At 50.7% G+C, this 22410-nt stretch overlaps 1 protein-coding gene across 2 annotated transcripts in view; it reads right to left on the bottom strand.

Moving 5' to 3' along the window:
• Ssbp3 (single stranded DNA binding protein 3) overlaps positions 1–22410 on the bottom strand; it is a 140828-nt gene that overhangs the window by 1862 nt on the left and 116556 nt on the right. The window contains exons 6-17 of one of the 2 annotated variants that reach the window (XM_052176901.1): positions 20962–21042; positions 19990–20049; positions 17006–17072; positions 16840–16916; positions 11186–11250; positions 10547–10595; positions 9936–9971; positions 9429–9483; positions 8179–8249; positions 1740–1818; positions 554–582; positions 358–459 (exon numbers count right to left, since the gene is read on the bottom strand). In XM_052176901.1, coding sequence (XP_052032861.1) covers positions 358–459; positions 554–582; positions 1740–1818; positions 8179–8249; positions 9429–9483; positions 9936–9971; positions 10547–10595; positions 11186–11250; positions 16840–16916; positions 17006–17072; positions 19990–20049; positions 20962–21042 — 771 coding nt within the window. The remainder of the gene's footprint in view (positions 1–357; positions 460–553; positions 583–1739; positions 1819–8178; positions 8250–9428; positions 9484–9935; positions 9972–10546; positions 10596–11185; positions 11251–16839; positions 16917–17005; positions 17073–19989; positions 20050–20961; positions 21043–22410) is intronic. The other variant, XM_052176902.1, reaches the window with a different exon arrangement.

The raw sequence follows: 22410 nt of genomic DNA, 5'->3' as shown, positions 1-22410 counted from the left end.
GTAGGAAACTAGATTTAGTGAGTCGAGGTTCCTGAAGGGTGCTGAGGGCTGGGACAGGGCTGGCACAGTCTGGAGCTCTCAAAAGATGCTTTTATCAATGAGAATGGACACAGAAGGCCACTTGCCCAACTCAATCCAGGGCCCTAAGCCTTCTGCCTGTGAGAACCAGGGCTTCGGGCCCTCATGCAGCCCCTGCAAGGACCAGGCCGCAGAGAACACAGTGAGTGGCTGGGGCCCTGCAGGTGGCTGGAAAGTAACTGAGGTGAAAGTCAGCTGGCTAACACAGCTATGGAGCCCTTAGGCCTAAGGGAACCCCTGGGACCCGTGGATAGAGGAGTCAGGGCTGCAGGGGCTTACATTGTCGTTCTGGAAGGAGTGGAGGAAGTTCCCCCCCAGCTCGCCGTCGTCCCGAGGGGTGCCAGGAGGATTGCTAATGCCACTTATGTTGTTAGGAGAATTCTGTGGAAAGACATGAGCAGGTGAGTCCACATTGCCAAAGCCTGACCTAAAAGACGGGATGACACTGAGGGAGGGGACATCAAGTGCCACTCACTTTTGGAAGTCCATCTATGTCGCCTGATCCTAAGAAGGAAGAAGAAACTGAGTCAGTGTGGTGGATTTGAGGGGTTGGGGGGGATATAATGGTACTTGTTTTCATGTATGCATTATGTGTGTACATTGGGGGAGGTCAAAGATCGCTGTCAGGGGCTCTCTACTTTCCTTTGAGATAGTTTTTTTTCACTGAAACCTGGATTCAACTTACTGATTCAACTCTAGATCTCCTGTCCTGCTTCCCACAGTGCTGGTATTGTGAGTGTGTGCCACCGTGTTTGGTTTTTACATTGGTGCTGGGCTGGGGTCATGCTTGGCAAATGCCACATTACTGTTGGAGTCAGCCCCATTTGCAGTTCTGACGCCAGACCCTTGCTATGTAGCCCAGACGGGCTGTGGATCACGCTCACCCTGGCATCCTGAGTGCCCAGTCTGAAGACATGCCCAGTGGGCCAGCCTGCTGCTTCTTTCTAAACTGGGCATCTTACCAGGCTTCCTGCATGTTCTAGTGAGTGCCTGAATACTGGACTACACCTTTAGTTCATTTTCTCTTTATTCTATTCTATTCTATTCTATTCTATTCTATTCTAATTCTATTCTATTTATTTATTTATTTAGGTTCTATTCTATTCTATTTATTTAAGTTTTTCGAGACAGGGTTTCTCTGTGTAGCCCTGGCTGTCCTGGAACTCACTCTGTAGACCAGACTGGCCTCGAACTCCAGAAATCCACCTGCCTCTGCCTCCCAAGTGCTGGGATTACAGGCATGCGCCACCACTGTCTGGCTTTCTCTTTATTTTGAAACAGGGTTACTGTGTGTCACCCAGGCAGGCCTGAGACTTGTGACCTTCCTGCTTCAGGTTCCCGAGTCACTATAGTACGTGTGTCCAAATATGCCTGGCTCAATCCAGTTGCACGATCACTCTTCTGTGGGGATCTCCACCCTCTAAGAAAGACCCTTTCCTTTCTGGGTCTGCATTCGAGTTCAGAATTATTTATATAGAGAGGACTCCCCACCAACCCCCACATCCTGCATAGGCAGCAGCTTTTGTTCAGGACCTTTCCAGGTGCCTAGTCAAGGCCAACAGGGCCAGGCCCAGGTGACCAAGGAGCACAGCAGAGTCTGCTGCCTGGGCAGGTGGAGCATGTCGGTGTCAGTGTCGGTGTGGGTGTCAGTGCCGGCTTACCTAAGGATCCATTCATGTGGTGTGGCTCCATGCCGCCCATGCCTCCCATTGGGCCGTCTGAGCCAGGACCCATTGGAAACTGTGGGGTAAGCAGGCTTGGTTAGTGGACCCAGCGGCATAGCAGAGCCCCCAGGATGCTCCAGGCTGATGGGCCTCCCTGTGCAGACTAAGCACCGGGTGCTAGTTGGCCCTCAAGGCTGACTGCTGAGTGAAGGAACCCGAGTCTATGCAACAGTCAAAAGAGCAAACTCAGGGAAAGGCAGCAGACTAAAGGCAGTAGGCGTTATCTACAACCTGATCGCCATGTTCCTGGGCCTCCTTACAGGACTTGATCACTCCTGGTGAGGTGCGTGGCTCACCAGCCATTGTTGCACAGAAAAGTATCCTGACTACACAGGTAGGCCAAATGATTTCAACTTGTCACCTGCTTGGGAAGAGCTTTGCACAGTCTCCTGGTGGAGCAGAGAGTGGAACATGGGCCTGTTATGGGCTATACCTCAGACATGTTAAGTTTCAGGGGGTCTCGGTAAAGAGTATACTTCACTTCAACCTGTCTGCAACAGCCAAGCCCACCACAGGAAGCAAGGCACACAAGCCGCATCTCAGGGTCCTGAGATAAGGCTGAGTCTATGCTGGAGCCAGTGCTTGTGATGCAGTTTGGACAGGAGATGGGAGGGCCTAGACATGGTGTGACAGGGGGAGGGCTGCTGGGCACTTGGCCTGAGCTGGGTGCTGAGGAGAGAATTGGGTCACATCTGTGTCACAGCCACCAACAGAAGAGGGGCCAGAGAGGTTGAGCTCCAAAACACAGCCATAGACAAGGAATGGCTGCAGCTTCAGAGACAGGCAGGGAAATCAGGACAGGCTTTAAGGAGGAGGCTGCAGAGCCTTAGCAGAATGAATAGAATCTAGGAAGAAGAACAGAGTTCAGAAGCCCACCACCAGACCACAGGACAGCGAGCAGCAGGAAGCCCGGGGGAGTCGGTGGGTCCAGGCACTGGGGGCTTGAACAGCCAGCAGCAGGGCAGAGCAAGGCAGGGCTTTCCTCAACTGTGAGGCTCAACATCTTTGTCACCGTTCCCAGGCACAAAGTTCATTAGCCCGAATGGGAAATGACCATCTTATGAGCTCCTAAGACACAGCTGTCCCAGGCCCCAAAAAGTACTTACAGTTGCTAACATAATATACATCACACATGTACACAAGTGCCATCAGTAGTCTAACATAGATATATGACCAACATAAAAATCAGGGTTTTGGTTGTTTTCTGATATAAGGCTTCTGTAACCCTGGCTACCCCAAAACTCAAGAAATCTGCCTGCCTGTTTCCTAAGCTCTGGATAAAAACATACACCAACACATCTGTCTCCAAATCAGGCAATTCTGAAATTGCAGGCTACATATCTCTACATAATGTTTTAGTAACTTAAAGCATTCATACACCATACAACTGATCCATTACATTTATGGCTGACAACCACCACTTCGACTTCTTTTAGCCCCAACTGTCAGCTCAGCAGTAAGCAGTCTGCTCATGTCTACGGATTTGCTTATTCTGGACGCTGCACCACGTGGTCTCCACAGGATAGTGCCAACCTCTGAGCACATTTCTAAGGTTGCCCTGCGTCCCTGCTTACGGATGGAAGTCCAGGGCAGAGCCCTGCCACACACATCTGCCACACTCAGGAGGATTTCACTCTCGGCTCCGCAGTCAGGCATCCCTCCGACTTCTGACAGGGATGGTCGCTGCGGGGTCACGCAGTCCTGTCCTTCCTGGCAAAGCCAGGCTGTGCTCCTTAGCCTGCACTGTTCAGCACGCCTAACAGAGGATGGAGTGGGGCTTCCTTTCTCTACTGCAGCCCCCCCCCCCCCCCCCCCCGTGTGTGTGTGTGTGTGAAGGCATGCGCACTTTGAGACAGGGTTTCTCTGTGTAGCCCTGGCTGGCTTCTAAATTAAGAGATCTGCCTGCCTCTGCTTGCTGAGTGCTGGGATCAAAGGTGCACTGCATCATGGCCTGGCCCTTGCTCTATTTTAAATTGCATTCCCTTACAGCTTCCTGTTTATGGCCTATTTGCACAATGCTGGAGAAGCATCTATTCGCATATTTGCCCCATTTTTTAAATTGAGTTGCCTTTTTTATTATGGAGGTGTTAAGAGTTCTCTACATATTTTGAGTATAATTCTTTTATTACATATATTTCCTCAGTTCTGTATATTTTCTTCTTAACCTTCTCATTGTTTTTTTGAGGTGACTCTGTATTGCTTGTCCTTTTATTGGCAACTCCTGAGATGAAGTGATCTTCCGACTCCAGCCTCCAGAGCAGCTACATCTACAGGCACACATCAGTATTTAATTTTGTATTTAATTTTTACTTTTCAGTATGTATGCATACATGCATGTGGAGGTGATTGCACACCAGTTTAGGAAAGCTAGCAGTCAGGGCTACTCTTCTCCACTGCTCCTAGGGGACAGGGCTACTCTTTTCCACTGCTCCTAGGGGACAGGGCTACTCTTCTCCACTGCTCCTAGGGGACAGGGCTGCATCTCCTCCACTGCTCCTAGGGGACAGAGCTGCGCCTCCTCCACTGCTCCTAGGGGACAGAGCTGCGCCTCCTCCACTGCTCCTAGGGGACAGGGCTGCATCTCCTCCACTGCTCCTAGGGGACAGAGCTGCGCCTCCTCCACTGCTCCTAGGGGACAGGGCTGCATCTCCTCCACTGCTCCTAGGGGACAGAGCTGCATCTCCTCCACTGCTCCTAGGGGACAGGGTTGCATCTCCTCCACTGCTCCTAGGGGACAGGGCTGCATCTCCTCCACTGCTCCTAGGGGACAGAGCTGCGCCTCCTCCACTGCTCCTAGGGGACAGGGCTGCGCCTCCTCCACTGCTCCTAGGGGACAGGGCTACATCTCCTCCACTGCTCCTAGGGGACAGAGCTGCGTCTCCTCCACTGCTCTTCACCTCAGTTTTTGAAATAGGCCCTCACTGAGCCTGGAGCTTGTCTATTGGCCACACTGGCTGACCTGGGTGGGAGCTCTGGGTTCCTCCTGCACTGCCCGAGGGCTGGCATCACAGGCCCAGCTTTAAAAAACAAAAAACAAAATAATCCCATGAGTTCTGAGAAATCAAATGTGGAACTGCATGTGTGCACAGCAAGCCCACCTCATCTACTTACTGGTATTTTAGTCTAGGTTAACTTTCTAGTACAGAAACACCATTACTTAAACCAACTGAGGGGGCTAGTTAACAACAGCAGGTAGTAGTCAGGGTAACTAAAGAAAAAAGGAAGCTTTGTGTATTTTCAAAAATGTTCCTGTCCCAATATTCTTCTTCCTTCTTGCCTCTACCTCCTTCCCCAACCTCTGAAATGTCTACAAGCTCTGGGACAGCATACACGCGTACACACACACACACACACACACACACACACACACACAAACGTCCTGCTCAATTAAATCTTTTCTTACAGAGAAATGGTATCCCACCACAGAGGACTAATTCATTTGGCCTGGGAGGTCCTGCTGTGAGGCCCTTCTGAAGTCCAAGTGAGTTGTTCTCTGTGGTCTGAGGCTAGCACAGCGGCTGCTGATCTGTGGTCTAAGGCTAGCACAGCGGCTGCTGGGCTGTGGTCTGAGGCTAGCACAGAGGCTGCTGGGCTGCACACTTCTCCCTTTTTATTGCAGTTCCTTTTCCTGCCCTTTCCTCTACAGATTTCCTCTTGTCTCACATGTTTGCTTTTCTTGTGTTTTGAAACATGGTGCTCACTACATTGCCTTAGCTACTACGTAGCCTAGGCTGGCCCAGAACATATGGCAGTCCTCTTGTCCCTCTGCCTCCTAAGTGCTAGGATTGTAGGTGTGAACCCCACACCAGCTCATCTCAAAAACTCTAAGTGGTGGGGGTTGTTTGTTTGGTTTGGTTTTGGTTTTTCAAGACACAGTTTTTCTGTGTGGCTTTGGCTTTGTAGAACTACTGAGTCCTAGGACTAAAGGCATTTGTCACCACCCTCCCAACAAAACTACTGAGGTTCAGAGACAACGTTTACCACCTTTTCTGTGGCTGTCAGCAGTGACTGCCATCTTTATTTCATGCATCGGTGTTTTTCCTGCATGAGTGCCAGATCTTCTGGAACTGGAGTTGTAGACAGTTGTGAGATGCCACGAGGGTGCTGGGAATTCAACTTGAGTCCTCTGGAATAGCAGCCAGTGCTCTTAACTGCTGAGCGATCTCTCTAATCCCCCAGTGATTGTCATCTTACAGATATATATCTGAAGCATTCTGTTTCTATTAAGTAAAATTTATATGAAGCTCTTCTGCAAACCAGCAAGCTACCCAAGCTTTCACCATGACGGCTGATGTCACATGACCCTTTGTGGGTGTGAGTGATGGCTGATGTCACAGAGACCCTTTGTGGGTGCGAGTGATGGCTGATGTCACAGAGACCCTTTGTGGGTGCGAGTGATGGCTGATGTCACAGAGACCCTTTGTGGGTGCGAGCCTGGCACAGGGTGTGAGGCTCGCCTCCCACTGGCGAGAGCTCTCAGATCAAGTTAGTTGCCAGGAGTGATATTAAAACTGTCGAACATGCAGATCGATGAGCAAACTGGAGCTCGGCTTTGATAAGAAACAGTTCTGCTTTCTGCAATTTCATTAAAAGCCTTTAGGAAATCAAGATAACATAGAATCCCAGTTCTTAAATTAAAATACCATCAGGAATTGTTTTTGCTTTGTTTTGTTGTGTGGTGACAGGGTCTCCTGCATGTAAGGCATGTGCTTGAACCCTGAGCTGTGCCTGCAGTACACAATCTTGTGTCACAGTGTTGTGAGCTGTCACTGGTATACCATAAAGAGCACAGCTGTGCTGCAGGGGCTGGGAGATCTTATCAGAATCCCTTCCCTCTAGCCCCCACACAGGACTTCTACAGTAACCACTGTATCTGGAACTTAGTTCCAGAGCCATTAGGGAATGGGGTGGCGGCAGTGCCCACTCTAGTCTGCACTCACACTGTCGGGGGGTGGGGAGGGTATCACTGTTTTTGAATGAACACCAGTGTCACTTCGAAGAACAAAAAAATGCTTTTGGTTCAAAGGATGTGCCAGTCCCTACACAGTTGAGAGTGAGCTTCCTTAGCCCGTTCCTGCCCACCAGAGTTCCCGTCTAGAAATGGCGCACTAGTCTTGCCTGAGCTCCAGCTGTGTATCTTTTAGCTTACCCTGGTGCTGTCTGGGTCACACAGCATTGCCATGATTCGTAGTTTCGTGACCTCGTTCTTAAGTCACACGGTCATGGTATTCATCAAATAAATGTAAACTCAGTAGAACTTGATGCAGCCTCGAGAGTGAACTGTGGCAGCAGGTAGAGGTCCTGAGGCCACAGCCCTTAGCGTGGCACAGCCTGAGCGGAGCCTAACAGCAGCCACGGCTGGGAGAATACAGCAGTGGTTGTGGGTGGCCAATGACCTAAACCACTAAACCACGTCCATCTGACCTAAGAGTCTCCACCCAGCCCAGTGGGCCTCTGTATGGGTTTAGTATTCTCAACCGTCTATACCACTGCTACAAAAAAAAAAAAAAAAAAAAAAAAAAGGCTCATGCTCTGAGGCATCTCAGGATACAGAGTATCAGAATGAAAGATAACCCTGGCGAGGGTAATCACAGCAAGCGGGTGAGTAGGAGGGCTGTCATAGAGAGCTCCCCATACTCATTCAGCACACGGCTCTGGCAGAGGAGGCAGGCCAACGAACACGACCTTTGAGGGCTGTTGGGAGATGACATGTATGTGGTACCTAATGCTAGAGGTGCAGCACGGGAAGAGGCATATGCTTGCGTGCACAAGGCCCTGGACTCATCAACATGTTTGCTGGCACCAGCACTGGTCAGTCCGCATGTGGGGACACCTGGCGTGTCTTTTGTCTTTCCCCCAGGAACTGGGCCCACAAAACCAGAGGCTATCTCCTCTGCACAACTACAGAAGCAAGGCAGACACCGGGGAAGTTCAGCGGGGCACTCGAGAGGCGAGGCCGATTGGACTAGAGGTAAAGGAGCGGACTTTACCTCTGCATGCATACTGGTATCTGCATGGCTGAGGCAGGCGCCCAACGGCACCTCAGGTTTCACCCTTAGCATTACTGCCCGGATGAGAGGGACTACCCAAAATGGCACAGCTAGTCAGAAGATGGGGAGTAACCCAGTCTGAAGCCTGGAGCTTTCCTTCGGCCAGCATTCTCACACCTGACCAGAGGGTGAGCCCTTCCCACCTCCACTAGCGAGAAGACGGGGACTGACTTGCCCAAGAGTTAATCACTTTTCTGATGGTTTATTTTATTCATCTTTGGTAACAAATGGCTAAAATCAATTACGCTTGCTTTCCCCTCAGCTGATGAAGCTAATTATGATTTGTTATGGTATCTGGTATGTAAATGAGCAGAAAACAGACTCACGTTGGACCGGCTGCCTCCAGGCGGCACAGGATTAATCATTGTGTAGATGTTGTCGCTGGAATTTGTTGAATCTGTGGAATAGTGGAAACCATAGAGTTCAGGTGATTAATTCATTTCTTAATTAAAACAAACTCTCGCCACTTGAACTCATTCCTTTGTATTTTATCACCTAAAATTTCTTCTAAGTATCACCATCTTTTGGCTAATTTGTATTTAATGAAGATTCACAAAGTTTTTAATCACAGAAAATTCAACTGAGAAAACCATTCAACCACAAACCTGAGAATGTCAGGGTATCTGGGCAGGCACAGCACAGGGACACAAATCTGTGCCCTAAGCTTAGCAAGGACACAACCTGCATTTTCTCTCAGCCCCCTCCAAGGAAGGAAAATGCAGCGGGTTATCCAGACCCACCGTGCTAGGCTGAGGGGCAGGGGCTGGGCCTGGGCCGCATTAACATAAGGAGTGGGTTAACATGACCCAGTCTGAATGTAGGTCACGCTGCTCATCAATGCTGCAGAGAGGGAGCTGGAGTGGGAGCCAGCTGTGGCCGCAGCCAGCGCCAGCCCTGCAGCCGAGCAGACTTCCTTTATGGGGAGGGAAGGGGACGCTCTAGCCACTCCCCACCTAGCTAGGAAAGTCTCCTTAGGAAAGCAGCCAATGATGTTCTATCTGGAGCAGAAATTCTTCCTCTATTTTGGGCGGGGCGGGGTGGATGCTGCACTCCTTCCAGCTGCAAGGCTATTCTCAGCCAGCAGAGAGACAACTGGGCCACTGTGTGTGTGCATGCGTGCATGTGTGCACCTGCCCTCCTGTGCATGCACGCCTTCTTCACATAAAGAAACAGGGAAACACGGTCTCACACAGAGGACAGAAGCCTAGAATCCAGAAGCTGGGGGCGAGGGGAGGAGTGTGTGTGTGTGCTTTAGAACCCTGGTCCCCAGCTATCAGGAACCCAAAGACCCTTTTCAAGTCACCTAGGGCAGTGGGACCTTGTTGCTTCAGACCTTGGCTCAACTTTATTCTTTTCAAAGTAGTGTAAAGGAATCTAAGGGCCACGGGGCTGAAGACGCACTTGGGTTACTGAAAAGGCGGGCTCACGGTCCTTACAGCTCCAGGCGTCAGAGCCTGGCAGAGCATGCACGCAGGCCTCAGGAAGCAGTGGCTGAAAGCCAGGGTCTGCAATAGAGTCCTCAGACACAGCACCCCACTCCCATCCGACATTTCTTTTACCCCTCAAGCCCCCTTACCCGCAGGACTAGGCATGATGGGGGTTCCTGGAGGGCCGCCACCACCAGGGGGTCCCTGAGATGAGATAAAAGATGTCAGTAACCTGTGGTGTTAAGAAGCTTGGGGAGACCTCTATGCTACCTGCCAGTGCCCAGACCAGACTGGTACCTACCAGTGCCCCTCTGTACTCAGACCTGGAGCACACAAGCCTGAAGGCAGCTAGACTTAAGTTCTTTCCCTCAAGCCAAGAGGCGTCAGCAGTAGGTATGTGCACATATATGTTTACATGCACACCAACCAGTGAAAGCCAGAGGCAGGAAGTGGGAACACGCAACCTGCTGGCCAGCTAGTCACTGAAAAGGAGTCCCATCCTGGGTCAACTTTGGAGAAGTCTGTACCCCAGGCCTGTACAAATACCTAAACAGTGAGCAATTTGGCTCCTGGGCTCAGATGTGTTCTCATGAGGAACATTCTAGAACCAGAGTGGCTCCCCTCCCTGGAGAGTCAGATTTCATAGCTGCACTTACCACATAGGTTCCGGGTGATGAGGAGGAGTACGGGATCTGGAAAGAAGATTCGGGAGCCATGGATTCGAGCTGCCTTCCCTGACAGACAAGTGTCATGCCCTATCAATTCCAAACCCACTTTGGGCACACTCACTCTTATCTGTGGTAGGTTTGAGGACCCAGTCAATTAGAAACCTGGTCAGTTTCCAGCAGAAGAGGCCAGAGACATGGGTCATGCCACACATAGTGGGGATTGTCTTTCTCGCAGTCTTGGGTGGAGCCTGAGGAGGGTCCCAGGAGGCCTCCCAATTGAGAGGGTGGAAGAGAGCAGCACCACACCCCGTCTTCTGTCTGCACTACACCCGTCTGTCATTTCTCTCAATGCTAGAAACCAGAACCATGACGCACTTGGAGCCCTGGCTCTTAGCGGGCACCTGCTAGCTCAGGGCAGGACCAGCTCTGAGGACCCAGCACACGGCCCATGGGTTTCTCCTACATGGGCCTTCTTCCTAGGGCCATCGGGTGGATCCTGCTGCACTTCTCCCTCCTGACACCTCTTCCTGGCAACAGGGTTACTTAGTGCCCAAAACCTCTTTCCTGGAAAATGGCACCCTCCAGACCTGTATACTCACTGAGTTAGCACTGTTGGGATTGGGCCAGGGTCTGCCAGCTCCTGGGCCCCTAAGAGAAGGAGAGATGGAGACAATGAAAGTGCGACCACACACTCTACAGAGCGGAGCCAGCGGGGGCAGGAGCAGGCTGCCATCAGGACAGGAAGTCCTAGATGCCATCTGACTCTGGGATAACAGTAAGGAACCCCACGGAAGGAGATTTAGGCACTCCTTCAAATTATATAAAAAAATTGTAAAATATGCATTTACAAAGTTATGTATAAAAGCATTTCTGCTTTTCCCTAGGAAGATAGACCACCGATTCTTATAAGCACTAAATAACAAGGCTTATTTGCTAAGGATTAAATCTTGAATCAGCCATTGAGACCACAAGCCTAAGGAAGCCACTCTAGCTCTCTGGGCCTCAGCGACCTCATCACAGGTAGGGATAACCACCCCGTAGGAGTGAGGAGCCTGACAATCATGAGGTGGCCAACACTGCCTAGCACACAACACTGTATAATGCAGAGCTCTCACCCTAAGGATGAGGAAACTGAGGTCCAGAGAGGCACCAGTGAGTGTTAAGAGTCTTCTGGGGTTCCAACAGTGGGTGGGGAGGCCACAGGCTCTGAGGCACTGGCCGGGGCCTATTTGCCTTACATGTTAATCCCAGGCATGGCGGGGCCGAGGGAGTTGGGTGGTGGTCTCATGCCGCTGCCGTAATTCTGCAACGATAACCAAGGGTCAGTCTATGAGGAGGAGAAGGGGAACCGGGAGGGAGACAAACACAGAATATAAGTGAGAGGGTTAGTCTGTGACGACAACCTGATGAGAAAAAAATTACACATTCTTTCAGAACTGATGGGACCACAATGACAACAAGCCAGCACAGAGGGACAGTCACAATAGTCAATGTTTTTGCAGGGGTTTCATGATGATTTTCCCTAAACCATGTATGATCAGCAAGCTGCCATCAGCCCCTTCCCACAGGCCTCAGCAGTTAGACAGGCTGACTCAGCTACCAGGCCCGATGCTGACTGGTGATGGGGTCACATAAGACCGAGGGAGAAGACAGTAGGGGAAACAGCCCACCACACCTCTGACCTGAGAATAGTTACACAGCCATTGCTCCCACTGCTGGACTCTGAGGGTAAACAGTGCAGCACAGTGTCTGTGGCTCCGCCCCTAACTCAAATCCCAGGGTGCTCAATGGTGTGGTGTGGGAAGACGGAAAGAGAACAAAGTGCACAACTGTAAGTTTGGGCACTGCCCCTGTGGGCATCTGAGAGCAGAAGGCCAGTGTGAGGCTGCCCAAGAGACCTCCAGTGTGAGTACCTCTTGCTGTGCACATCGTGATCTTTTACTTCACCTGCTCTGTCCCTGTAACAACCCTCTGAAGCTGGTCCACTTTACAAAAGGAGAGACTGTAGGTCTAAGAGGGAGCAGTTGGCCAAAATCAGCTAACGAAAGACAGTCTTACTCCTGCGCCCTGAATCTTTCCCAAAACTCTGGCAGGAAGAAGGTGAAACCCAGGGACAGTGTTGGGTCAGACAAGCAGAGGTAACACCAGGCTGAAAACAGGTGACGTCACAAAGAATTGCCTCTCGAGCTTCAATGGTGAGGAGGCCGCTACTCTGAGACCTCACTACTGAGTGCCTCCTATTCTGCTAGGTCACCCATGGAGGCCCTTGGGTCTACAAGACTGCCTAGACAGGATACAGGCAGTGACATCCAGCTGGCTGGCAAGGAGTGAGATCTACGGGAGCACTGGCTGCAGCCAGTTCACACAGCACCTCATTCCCTGGGCCTGCTCTGATTAGGCAACCTGGATGGTAAGCAGAGGCCACAAGACAGCTGAGCTCAGCTTGGCCACTTGCTGCTGACTCCGGCTACACAAATGACCATTATCACTATGGAGGATAAAGCCGTGTCACGTGTTTGATGTGTACATGGGTGTCTAACAGCCATAGCAACTCCCTTAGAGATTACAAATCGAGGCACATAAGGAACAGAATAGTCAGGTGCTAAGCCGGGACAAGGACCTGTTGCCAGGTTCTGCCTGCAGGGTCACAATCCTGTTTATTTTATAAAACAGTCTATAAAACAGCCTTCCAGGACCCAGGCTGACTGTGACATGATGGATCTGAGGTCTCTTTAGCAAGGGTTCACGGTTACTCACTGAGAGCAGCAGACCCGGAATGCTTCGCCCTGATTCTGCCCCTCTCAGTACGCCAGTTCATTATGACCGGTGAGAGAGGCCCTGGAGGAGGCAAGCATCACACTCCAGGGTTGGCCAAGAGGGCCAAGAGGGCAGCTATGTAGACTCGCAGCATGCTGTCTGAAGGGAGACACAGCCAGAAGATTCCAACCCTATCCTGCCAGCCAACAAGGTGCTATCCTGCACAGAGCCATGACAAGTTTCCCTCCTACAGATGCAAAGCCAGAAGGGCCACTCTGCCCACCTCCCATTTCACAGATGACAACCTGGAGGCCCAGAAAGGCCAGACATGTGCCCAAAGCCACTGAGTAAGCAAGATAGGAATGGGAACTGAGCTGAAACCAGGTCTGGGGGCCAACTTTTTCAATCAGAAGTAGTAGCTTTCCATACGGGACTGGAAGATCAGTCCCCAGGCTCTGGTTCTGCTGAAGGTGACTGGGTACTGAACAGGAGCTGTCCCTCCCCCCTCATCAGCACTGTTCTGTAGAGACAGGAAGACATGAGTCCCTTCCTCATTCCCTGAGAACAGAGGTGCCGGCTCCACAGCTGTGTTGGACTGGGGGACATGACCAGAGTCTACAGGAAAGTGGATTCTCCCTCACGCTTCCTGTCACCTGCCCTGTTCTAGCTTTATCTTCAAACAGAGCCATCTGTCACAAGACTCACCTGCAGAGAAAACTGAAGCTATAATGCAGTCTCCTGGGCAGTAGGCAGCCTGACAGGAGGTTCCCTGGTACCTGCCTAACTCCCTCACTTAGCCTGGGGTGCTCTGCACAGGAGGAGTGGTCCTTCAGCTCTGAACTTGTACCAGCCTTGGGTCTGTGGGGCCCCAGGGAATTCAATTTCTCCAGGTGGCACAGGACTGTCCCTGAAGAATCAAGAATATCCTCTACCCGAACTTGTGAAAATATAGACCAATATAGATGGTGGTGTGATTCTAGCCCAGCCAGAACTGCTAAGGCTGGAGCCCTGGGTTCACTGGGGCCCCTGGTCTCCAGAGGGTCTACAATGTGCTTTACCCAGTGTGACCAAGATTTAGTTTTGTCTGAATTCCCTCTGCAGGCTGTGAACCTCGGGGCTCTCAGGGCCTCTTGCAGACAGCCATGAAATACTGCCTCTGTCCCATCGCACACTAAAACCATCACAGGCCCTAGAGGAAAAGGACAGGGGATAACTGATTGCTCACACCTTTGGACTGAACAAGATACAGGGTCAAAAACTAGAGTGCCAGCCTACCACTGTTTCTCAACCCCTTCCTGAAAGTTCTAGAAGGATCAGTGGTCAAATACATTCTGATACCTCACCAAGATATCATACAAGTGACGGCCTACCTCTCTGTCTGGATTCACAGTATAACACGACCCATACAGCGGTGTTCAATTATGCTTCCTGAGGCTCCCCCTACTAACAGCCTCAGCCAGAAAACAGAATGTACACCATGCAGAAAGGGAAGAGCGTCCACAGGCACTTTGGTGCCCTGCCTCACAAGGTGTCACCTCTTGGTACCCCATTTTGCAAACAGGAATAAGAGTTGAGTCAGAAGAGACCAGTATCTCCCAGTACCAAGATCTAGGTCACCCCCCTTATCTGTTACTGTGCCCAGGCAGGAGCCTCGGCAGTCAAGTAATAAGAAAGGTACTCGGAGAACGCAGAGGTCCACCCTCTCCTATGTGAAGCTTTGGGATCTGTGGTGCTTTGAAAGAGAAAGGTCATCATAGGCTCATGTGTGAATGTTTGGTTCCCAGTTAGTGGAACTGTTTGGAAGGGTTAGGAGGAGGTGTGGCCTTGCTGGGGAGGGTGCACCTTGTTGAGGATGTGTCACACCAGGCCCAGTCTCTCTCTGTCTGCCACCTGCAGATGAGATGTGAGCTCTCAACTACTGCTCCAGTGCCAGGTTTGTCTGCTTGCCACCAAACTCACCACCATGATAATCACGAACTAAAACCTCTGAAAGTGTAAGCAGGCACCCAACTAAATACCTTTCTTTGTAAGTTGCCTTGGCCACGATGCTTCTTCATGGTAATATAACATTAACTAAGACAGGGTCCAAAACTTCTCTGTGACATCCTAGATGATCCTGAAGACCACTGGCTGATTGCTGGACCAAGACTACACTAGGCCCAGGCTGTTCTGTCTCTGATTGCCTAGACCAGGACTACACCAGCCCAGGCCTTTCTGCCTTAGAGATAAGCTGCTATGGGATGCCAGGCTGCTCAGGAGAGGTTTAATACTGCACCTTACCCAACATGCTCCAGGGAATGTGGTCAAAGCACCTTAGACCCTTTCTCATTGATATGGGAAGGAAAGAGGCCAGAAGAGCTCAGGCTTTGAGACCGCGCCTCTTCATAAGTGCTGGACTGAGAGGATTAGACAGCCTGGAGCCAGGGGAAAGGCTTAAACTTCTGAAGCATTCTGTGTTCATGCTGATAACGTCATTTCCAACTGCTGGAGTTTCACTCTAGTTCCGTAAGGATTTTGAGGTCATATAGCCTAGGATGACCTCAAACTCACTGTGGAGTTGAGAATGACCTCGACCTCTGATTCTCCCAAGTGTTGAGGTTACAGCCAGGCCCCGCTCATACCAAGCACTTTACCTACCAAGCTTACATTTCTAATTTCTAGCTCCTGTAAATCTTTTTTTTCTTCCCGATTTTATTGTTTGTGACACTGGGCATGGAACCAAGGGATATGCATGCCAGGCAACAGCTCTGCCTCTACCCTCACTCAACCTTACTATGAGGCCTAATAAACTGCTAATGACTTTGCCAGGAAAAGAAAATAAGCTTAATTAAACCTAAACGGCTGAAGTCGTGAATACTGGTTTGAAGTTCTGTTCTGTTTCCCTATTAACCTGGAACTTGCTATGTGGTCAGAGTCTTACTGTATAGTACTTCCTGGCTGGTCAGGAACTCACAGGAGCTCAGCTACCTCTACCTTCCCCCCTTGAGTGCTGGGATTAAAGATGTGTGCACCACAGCCAAGTTGCAGGGATGACAAGGAGCGCTGAGCCGCGGGCTTCCAGCACCCTGTGTGTGAGCACTGTGCTTGCTTATCTTAGAGATGCGGCTACAGAGTCTCTGAGTCTGCGCGGGGAAGGCAAGCTCTCACCCAACATCACTCAGACCCTGAAAAGCCAAAAGCTCTGGGGATTCATCACCAGCAGTGACTTCCACATGGCTCAGGCCAAGGGGACAGAGACCCACTTCTGACACTCCAGAGAGGATACTGTGCCTTGAAATGTGGCCCTCTACCCTGTCCAAGGACAGTTCTGTGGTCAGTTCAAGATGATAGGAAGGGGGAACCATGAGCTGTAGGAAATTTGAGGAAGACTAAAACAAGACTTCTCGAGGCACGACTTCTGTAGCTTTCCTTCCCTTTAGGATTTAGGACAGGGCTGCCTTAAGGTCTTTCAACACCACAGAAAAGGTAGCAGGTAGGTTTGCTGTCGGATTCTGGGAATGACTTGATGGTTTCCAGGTCTTGTAGGTTTCTCTACAAAAGTGAGCACACGGGGCAGGAGGGGACTAAAGGAGGGGACCCAAGGAACCTCAACCACCTACAGCAAAAAGGGGAAGGGACAATGTACGGCCTCCAAAGAGCAGAGCCTGGGAGCCGCGAAGCCAGCTGTGGGTTACAGTGGGAGCCGAGGACCAAGGCTGCCACATTTCCTGGGAACGTGGATAGAGACTCTAACTTGGTCAGTGGCAGAAGTGCCCAGGGTCCCCAGAAGTCACCGTGACTCCTCATCACCTCTCACTTGACTCAGCCACCACCGAGTCGTGAGGTGGTCCTGTATCCCCCTGACAGTGGTTCCACTCTGGGTGGGAAGTGGCTGTGGATTCCACAAGCTCCCACATCGTAGCTTGTAGCATTCACCCTGGAGGGATCTGCTACCCAGACCGCTCCCTAGGGCTTTATTCCTCCTCAGCATCCTGCAGACATGGAGGGGAGCCAGGGACCTGAATGAGCTTTTTCTTTCAATGGAGAGCCAGAAATGTGGAGACTGACAGACTATGGAAAAAGGAGAGAAGGCAAGTGCACACAGATGGCAGGGAGACAGATAGATGGACAGACAGACAGACAGGTAGCTGCTTACCTGTGGGCCAGGCCCCATGGGCCCCATGCCTCGGGGAGGGTTCATTCTCTGCATTGATCCTCCCATGTTGGGGTGACCTGCGTAAGAGAATGAGTGATCTGGGTGCTGTCAGGAGTAGAGCAAAGACGCCAATGCTGAGGGCCACGCCACCCTCCTGCCCCTCTACCTTGTTGTCGTGTGGGATCCATGGAATTGGGCAGCAATGGCTGTGTCCCAGGAACTCCTCCTGGAGGCTGAAAGACACAAGAGATGCAGCCTGAGTCACTACTTAGAGATAGGGTGGGGCAGCGTGTGCGGAGGAAGATGCATTTGCCTGTTCCACCCTGCTCCCCCAACCTAGTCATATGGGGCTACTCATGGCCTCCCTGAGACCACTGCTGCAAGCTGGGCTGGGTCTCCCAGCTCTGGGAAGCAGAGCAGACATTTCCTACAAGTATTGGTCTAAGCTGTAGCATCAGGTGGCAGTGCAGTGGGCAGCTGGGCTCTCCATGTAAACCTGTACCTGCATCTGGAGCAAGGCATACTCTGGATTCACTGCTCACCCCCACCCAAAGGGCAGCTCATGAATCTGGGGGCTGCAGTTTAGGTCCAGCCCTACCTTTCTTTTACCTCAAAGACCTAACTCATTTTAAGTTGATTTCTAAGCAATAAGAACTTAGAGGAACCACTGGTTAAAAACTATCGCCAGCCGGGCAGTGGTGGCGCACACCTGTAATCCCAGCACTTGGGGAGGCAGAGGCAGGTGGATTTCTGAGTTTGAGGCCAGCCTGGTCTACAGAGTGAGTTCCAGGACAGCAGAGGCTATACAGAGAAACCCTATCTCGGGAAAAAAAAAAATCAAATCCAAAAAACCAAACAACAACAACAAAATCAAAACAAAACTATCGCCATGAGAAGACCTTTCAAAGGTGAACCATAGAGGGGTCCTGAGATTCAGGTGGAGTTAACTGGGGTCCAGAGCTCTAAGAGCCTGAGTCAGTAGAGCCATCCAGGCCTCTGAGCTTCAACCCAGAGGTGTCGACACAGCTATGGGCAGAGGAGTAGGTGATTAAGGGCAGTTTGCTCTTCTAGTAGTGGGTGCCAGTATGACACCATCAAAAGCAGACACAATGCTGCAAGAACAGACTAAAGGTCTGGGTAAAGTTATTCCAGCTGTAATTTGAAAACTAGGAGAAGAGCAGAGGCTGGGCCAAGTGTCCTGTGCGACCTTTAGACCAAAGAAAAGTTACTGACTTCAGGAAGAAAAGTCTTGGGGGCAGAGGACCACAGCTCCTGGTTGAAGTGCCAATGCTGTGGAGGCCAGGGGCCTGTGACAGGATCCCTAGACTTGAGTGCTATTCCAGGCCACCTCTGGCTGGTGGTGAATGCCAAGCAGGTTCAACAGGAGGTGAGAGTGGGAGGGATGGACGTCCCTGCTTCCCCAGCTTCAGAACAGGAGGACGAGGCTAGGGCAAGCAGGCCTGATGAGGGCCAGTTCCTCTGGCCACGCTCACCTCAGGTTCAGAGTGGTGCTGGCATCTGCTGTTTTTGATGCCCGGGGAGCTGATGAGTCTGGGTCGCTCTACCCTGAATCTAATCACCCTCACCTTTCTCTTTTTCTCCTCAATTTCTTAAACCTGAGTCACCTGGCTGGTCTGTGTCTGCCCATCTGTGCTGGAGGTTTTTAATAGAGATAGGGGACTTGAGGCCTCCTCGATCTCCAGTATAGGTACATCCTACCTATCCTGTTGGACAGCTATAATAACGGCTGCTTTTCACACAACACTTGCCTAGGACTTCTACCCTGATACATGCTAGGGTAGTTTTAGCTGGTGGTCTAGGTTAAAGGATCTGTGACTCACTATCTTCATCTGGGTGTCTGACATGGGGACAGGGCGGTCCGGGCTCTTCTGTAGAGGAAGGAGACTATGTGAACAATGGCCAAGGAAAGCAGGTCTCGCACTAGAAGGCTGATGCCTTCATGTCTGAGAAGGAAACACAGCCTTGGACTTGGGGCCCATAATCTTGCTCTGTGTGGCCCACAGGGGACAGGGATGGTTCTGGCGGCAAGCCTGCTCTTCTACAGCCCTGGCCTTCCTCCTTTTCCTCACCTGTGACATACCTGAGACGTCCTTGGTGGTCAAAAATCTGGGTTTCTAAACTCTCTTTGTCTAAATTTACCCCCCTTTGTGTTGGAGAAAACAAGAAACGAAGACTTTGGGAGGGGAGGACAGCATAGGGGAAACATGGTGGGCACCTCACACTGGAGAGGACTGGTCCTTCATAATCCATGTCTGTTCACTTAGGCTTTTTGGCAGTAGAGCAGAGTCACAATGGAGGTGACCAAACAAACTTCTAGCTTTCAGTGTGATGACAATGAATGCTGTCAGAGCTTTTTGGTTAAGACATTGGAAGAATTCTAGCTAAAAAATATTTTGGCATTGAGAGAAATCTCCCTGATGCCTGTATCAGGTTGTATCTGTCTGTCCATCTATCCTCAGCAGAGACATCTGCCCTTTTTTAGCACTCCACTCTGATGGGTGGACCAGAGAGGACCATATGAGGACCCATTCTCCAGCCCATCCCTAACTACTAACTCTGAAGGACATGACCCTGGGCTAAAAAGCCCTCTTCATAAGCAGGGTACTTTTCTAATTATATGAACAAATCCTTCCTCGTCCCGGGAAAGCAGGTAGACGCACTACCTCACAAATGCCCTGCTCCCTCTGCAGCCAGGCTCCTGATCTAAGCATTCCTACAGGACATTTCTCCCCCAACAGCAGGATTCTATTTACCTGCCTTGACAATTCTGAAAACCTTCCAGAAAAAAAAAAAAAACAAAAACACATTGTCAGTTGACTTCGTTAAGGAGGAAGACCCTCTTCCAAGAAGGGGCTATAAGGGAGAGTTAGGGTCATTACCACTTTCTCTACAAGAGCTGAGTTCCTACAATTCTGCCAGCTGGTGATATTTCAATACAGGCTGTTATAAGGCTCCCTTCGAAAAGCAGGTTATATACTGGACCATGGGCTCGGAGCAGACACATGGGCAAGTTCCCCCTAATACTCTGCCCCCTAGCCTTGTTCCTTGCTTTTCACTTGAATCAGGCTTACCTCTACCTAGGCCTAAGGGTAGTTGACAAAGAAGAAAAAACAAGAAAAGATACTGTACCTGGTTTCCCATTCTGATCGGGGGCCTGGGGCCGCCTGCATATCGCGGTGACATAAAAGGCTGTAATTATAGGGAATCAGTTCAATGACAGATGAACTACGGTATAGTGACAAACACAAATGCTCTGCACTCTGCAAAGTCCAGTTTATGACAACTAGTAGTCTTCTAAGCTTTCTCTAGTCCGGTAGCCTCCTCTTCCAGGCAAAACTTCCCTTGGGCAGAGGGACAAACGATGCACACATCTCATCTCCCAGCCTGCACTGGCTGGCAGGAATCTACTTTGGGTGGAGGGGCAGCAGCTGGGGCTTCACACGGAACACAGAATAGCTAAATCAATGCAGGGCAAAGGAGGCCACCTCTGCTCTCCACAAGGGCAAAGAAAACAACAAGCAAAAGGAGCGAGACATCTTCAGGTTTGCAGACAGAGCAGGACACACGCACACAGGCACACACAAGCACACACAGAGAAACAAACCATCAACAGGGAGGAATGGGAAGGAGGAATGGGAAGGGAGCAAGGATTTATGGGAAAACACGATGAAAAGAAAAAAAAAATAACCAGTAAGGGACAGCGGGCTCCCTAACTTAATGCGGGGAATGGGCAAGAAAGCTTTCTCAGCAGCGAGAGTGCACAAAGAAAAGGCCAGAGGTGCAGCCTTGGTTACAAACAAATGGTTAACCAAACTCAAAACCAAACAAAAGGGAGAGAGGAAAAACCAAAAACATAAAGGCCACTGACAAGGTCACAGAAAGATTTTTGTTTCTTTTCTCTTGGTTTCAGATCCAAACTGGGTGGGATGTCCAAGAAATGAAGACTGTATTTAGAAGAATATTTTTTAATTAAACTTGTCAATTAGGACTGGAAGGCAATGCTGGAGCACATTTTGATTTTTGTTTTTCCTCTGCGGCTCTCTCCTTCCTCCTGCCCCGGCGCCCCCCGGCCGGTGGGCCGGTGAGCCACAGTGCGTTTACCTGACTGTGGGGTCCCATCATGCTGCTGGGATTGTGAGGTGGAGGCTGTGCGTGCGGCGAGGGCTGTGACCCCGGAGGACCCTGTGAGGCCAGACAGTAGAGGCAGGTTATAGATCACAGCACATGGAGAAGCGCAGAAGAAGCTTAAAAGAACAAAAATTAAACCAAAACGCAGAGTGGCGGCGGGCGTGCGGGTGGTGGGCTGTGGCTGGCAGGAGGTGGCGGAGCGCTGCTTGGGTCCTGGTTCAATGGCGAACAACGGCGGGCAGGCGGGAAGGAGGGAGGCTGACCAGTACATTCACAAGGGATTTGGAAAAACGAAAAAATAAAACAAAGCACCTTCATCAAAGCACACAGGAGCAAGGGCCAGACACGGGCTACTACCAAACAGTTTGCCACGTTAAATACACTGGTTGACTCGGACAGGGCCCTGAACCCCTGAGCCCAGCTGCAGGGCCTGCAAGTGCCACCTCAGAGGGACGGGAGGAGTCAGATGAAGGCCTTGCTCTCAAGGAGCTCACAGTCTCAGAGACAGAGTACAGGTGATTTGGGACAGTATTCATCAAGGTCCTGTGGGTGACACAGGACAGAGGTAATGGACAGACAGGGACAGAAGCAGAGGGTGCTGGGTTCTAAGCCTTTGGGGCCATATAGACAGTTGCCAAGGCCAGCGTGGGCAGTGCCAAGGCTCCATGCCTCACGAATTCACCTACAGATCAAACAGCTCTGTACGCGCTGCCTCTCCTTCCAATCTTTATAGAGGAAGCACAGTCTCAAGAGATGAAGAGAGCAGGCCACAACCACACAAGCCCTAAGATGCGAAGACAGGCTGAGGGTCAAGTGGCACAGGCATGAGGACAGTCACTGCTTGGTGATTCAGTGAGTAGAGGGTCCACTTCCCACACCAGATGATGGAGAACCACCTGCAATTCGGAGCTGACCCAAAGCTCTGCACCAAGCTTAGCTTGACTGCCTACCAGACACAAGGAGACGAATTCACTATCTACAGAGTTGGTCACACTGCAGGTTGTGTCCTGCCAGTGAGTGGTAAGATCAATGTATTAAATGCAAACAAAACAATGAAAACAGAAATAAACAAAAACAAAGACCCAGAGAGCCTTATGTCATAAGAAAGTATCTCTTCAGAACTTCCGGTGTGTAGGAAAAAGTCCGAGTGTGTGTGCATCCTTTGCATACACACATGCACATACACAGATTAGAAGTCATAAAAGTTTGCTATAGTGGCTCCCAGCAGTTTGCCTTTGAGGCCCCTTTTGGCCCAACAGGCCACCAAGACCTGGACTCAGGATAGTCATGTGTCACACCGCAACGCACCCTTCTCCACTGGAGCTGTCCCTTAGTACAGGAAAACTAAGGAGAGCAGGCTGGCTACAGCCACTGGTTCCAGCCATCCTTGGTCTCCTTTCACAAAGGCCATGCGATCAGAGC

This window comes from Apodemus sylvaticus, chromosome 3, assembly GCF_947179515.1.
Source record: "Apodemus sylvaticus chromosome 3, mApoSyl1.1, whole genome shotgun sequence".
NCBI classification, from domain to species: domain Eukaryota; kingdom Metazoa; phylum Chordata; class Mammalia; order Rodentia; family Muridae; genus Apodemus; species Apodemus sylvaticus.
Note: the sequence above shows the minus strand (reverse complement) of the source record. Positions and strands in the feature narration are given on the sequence as shown.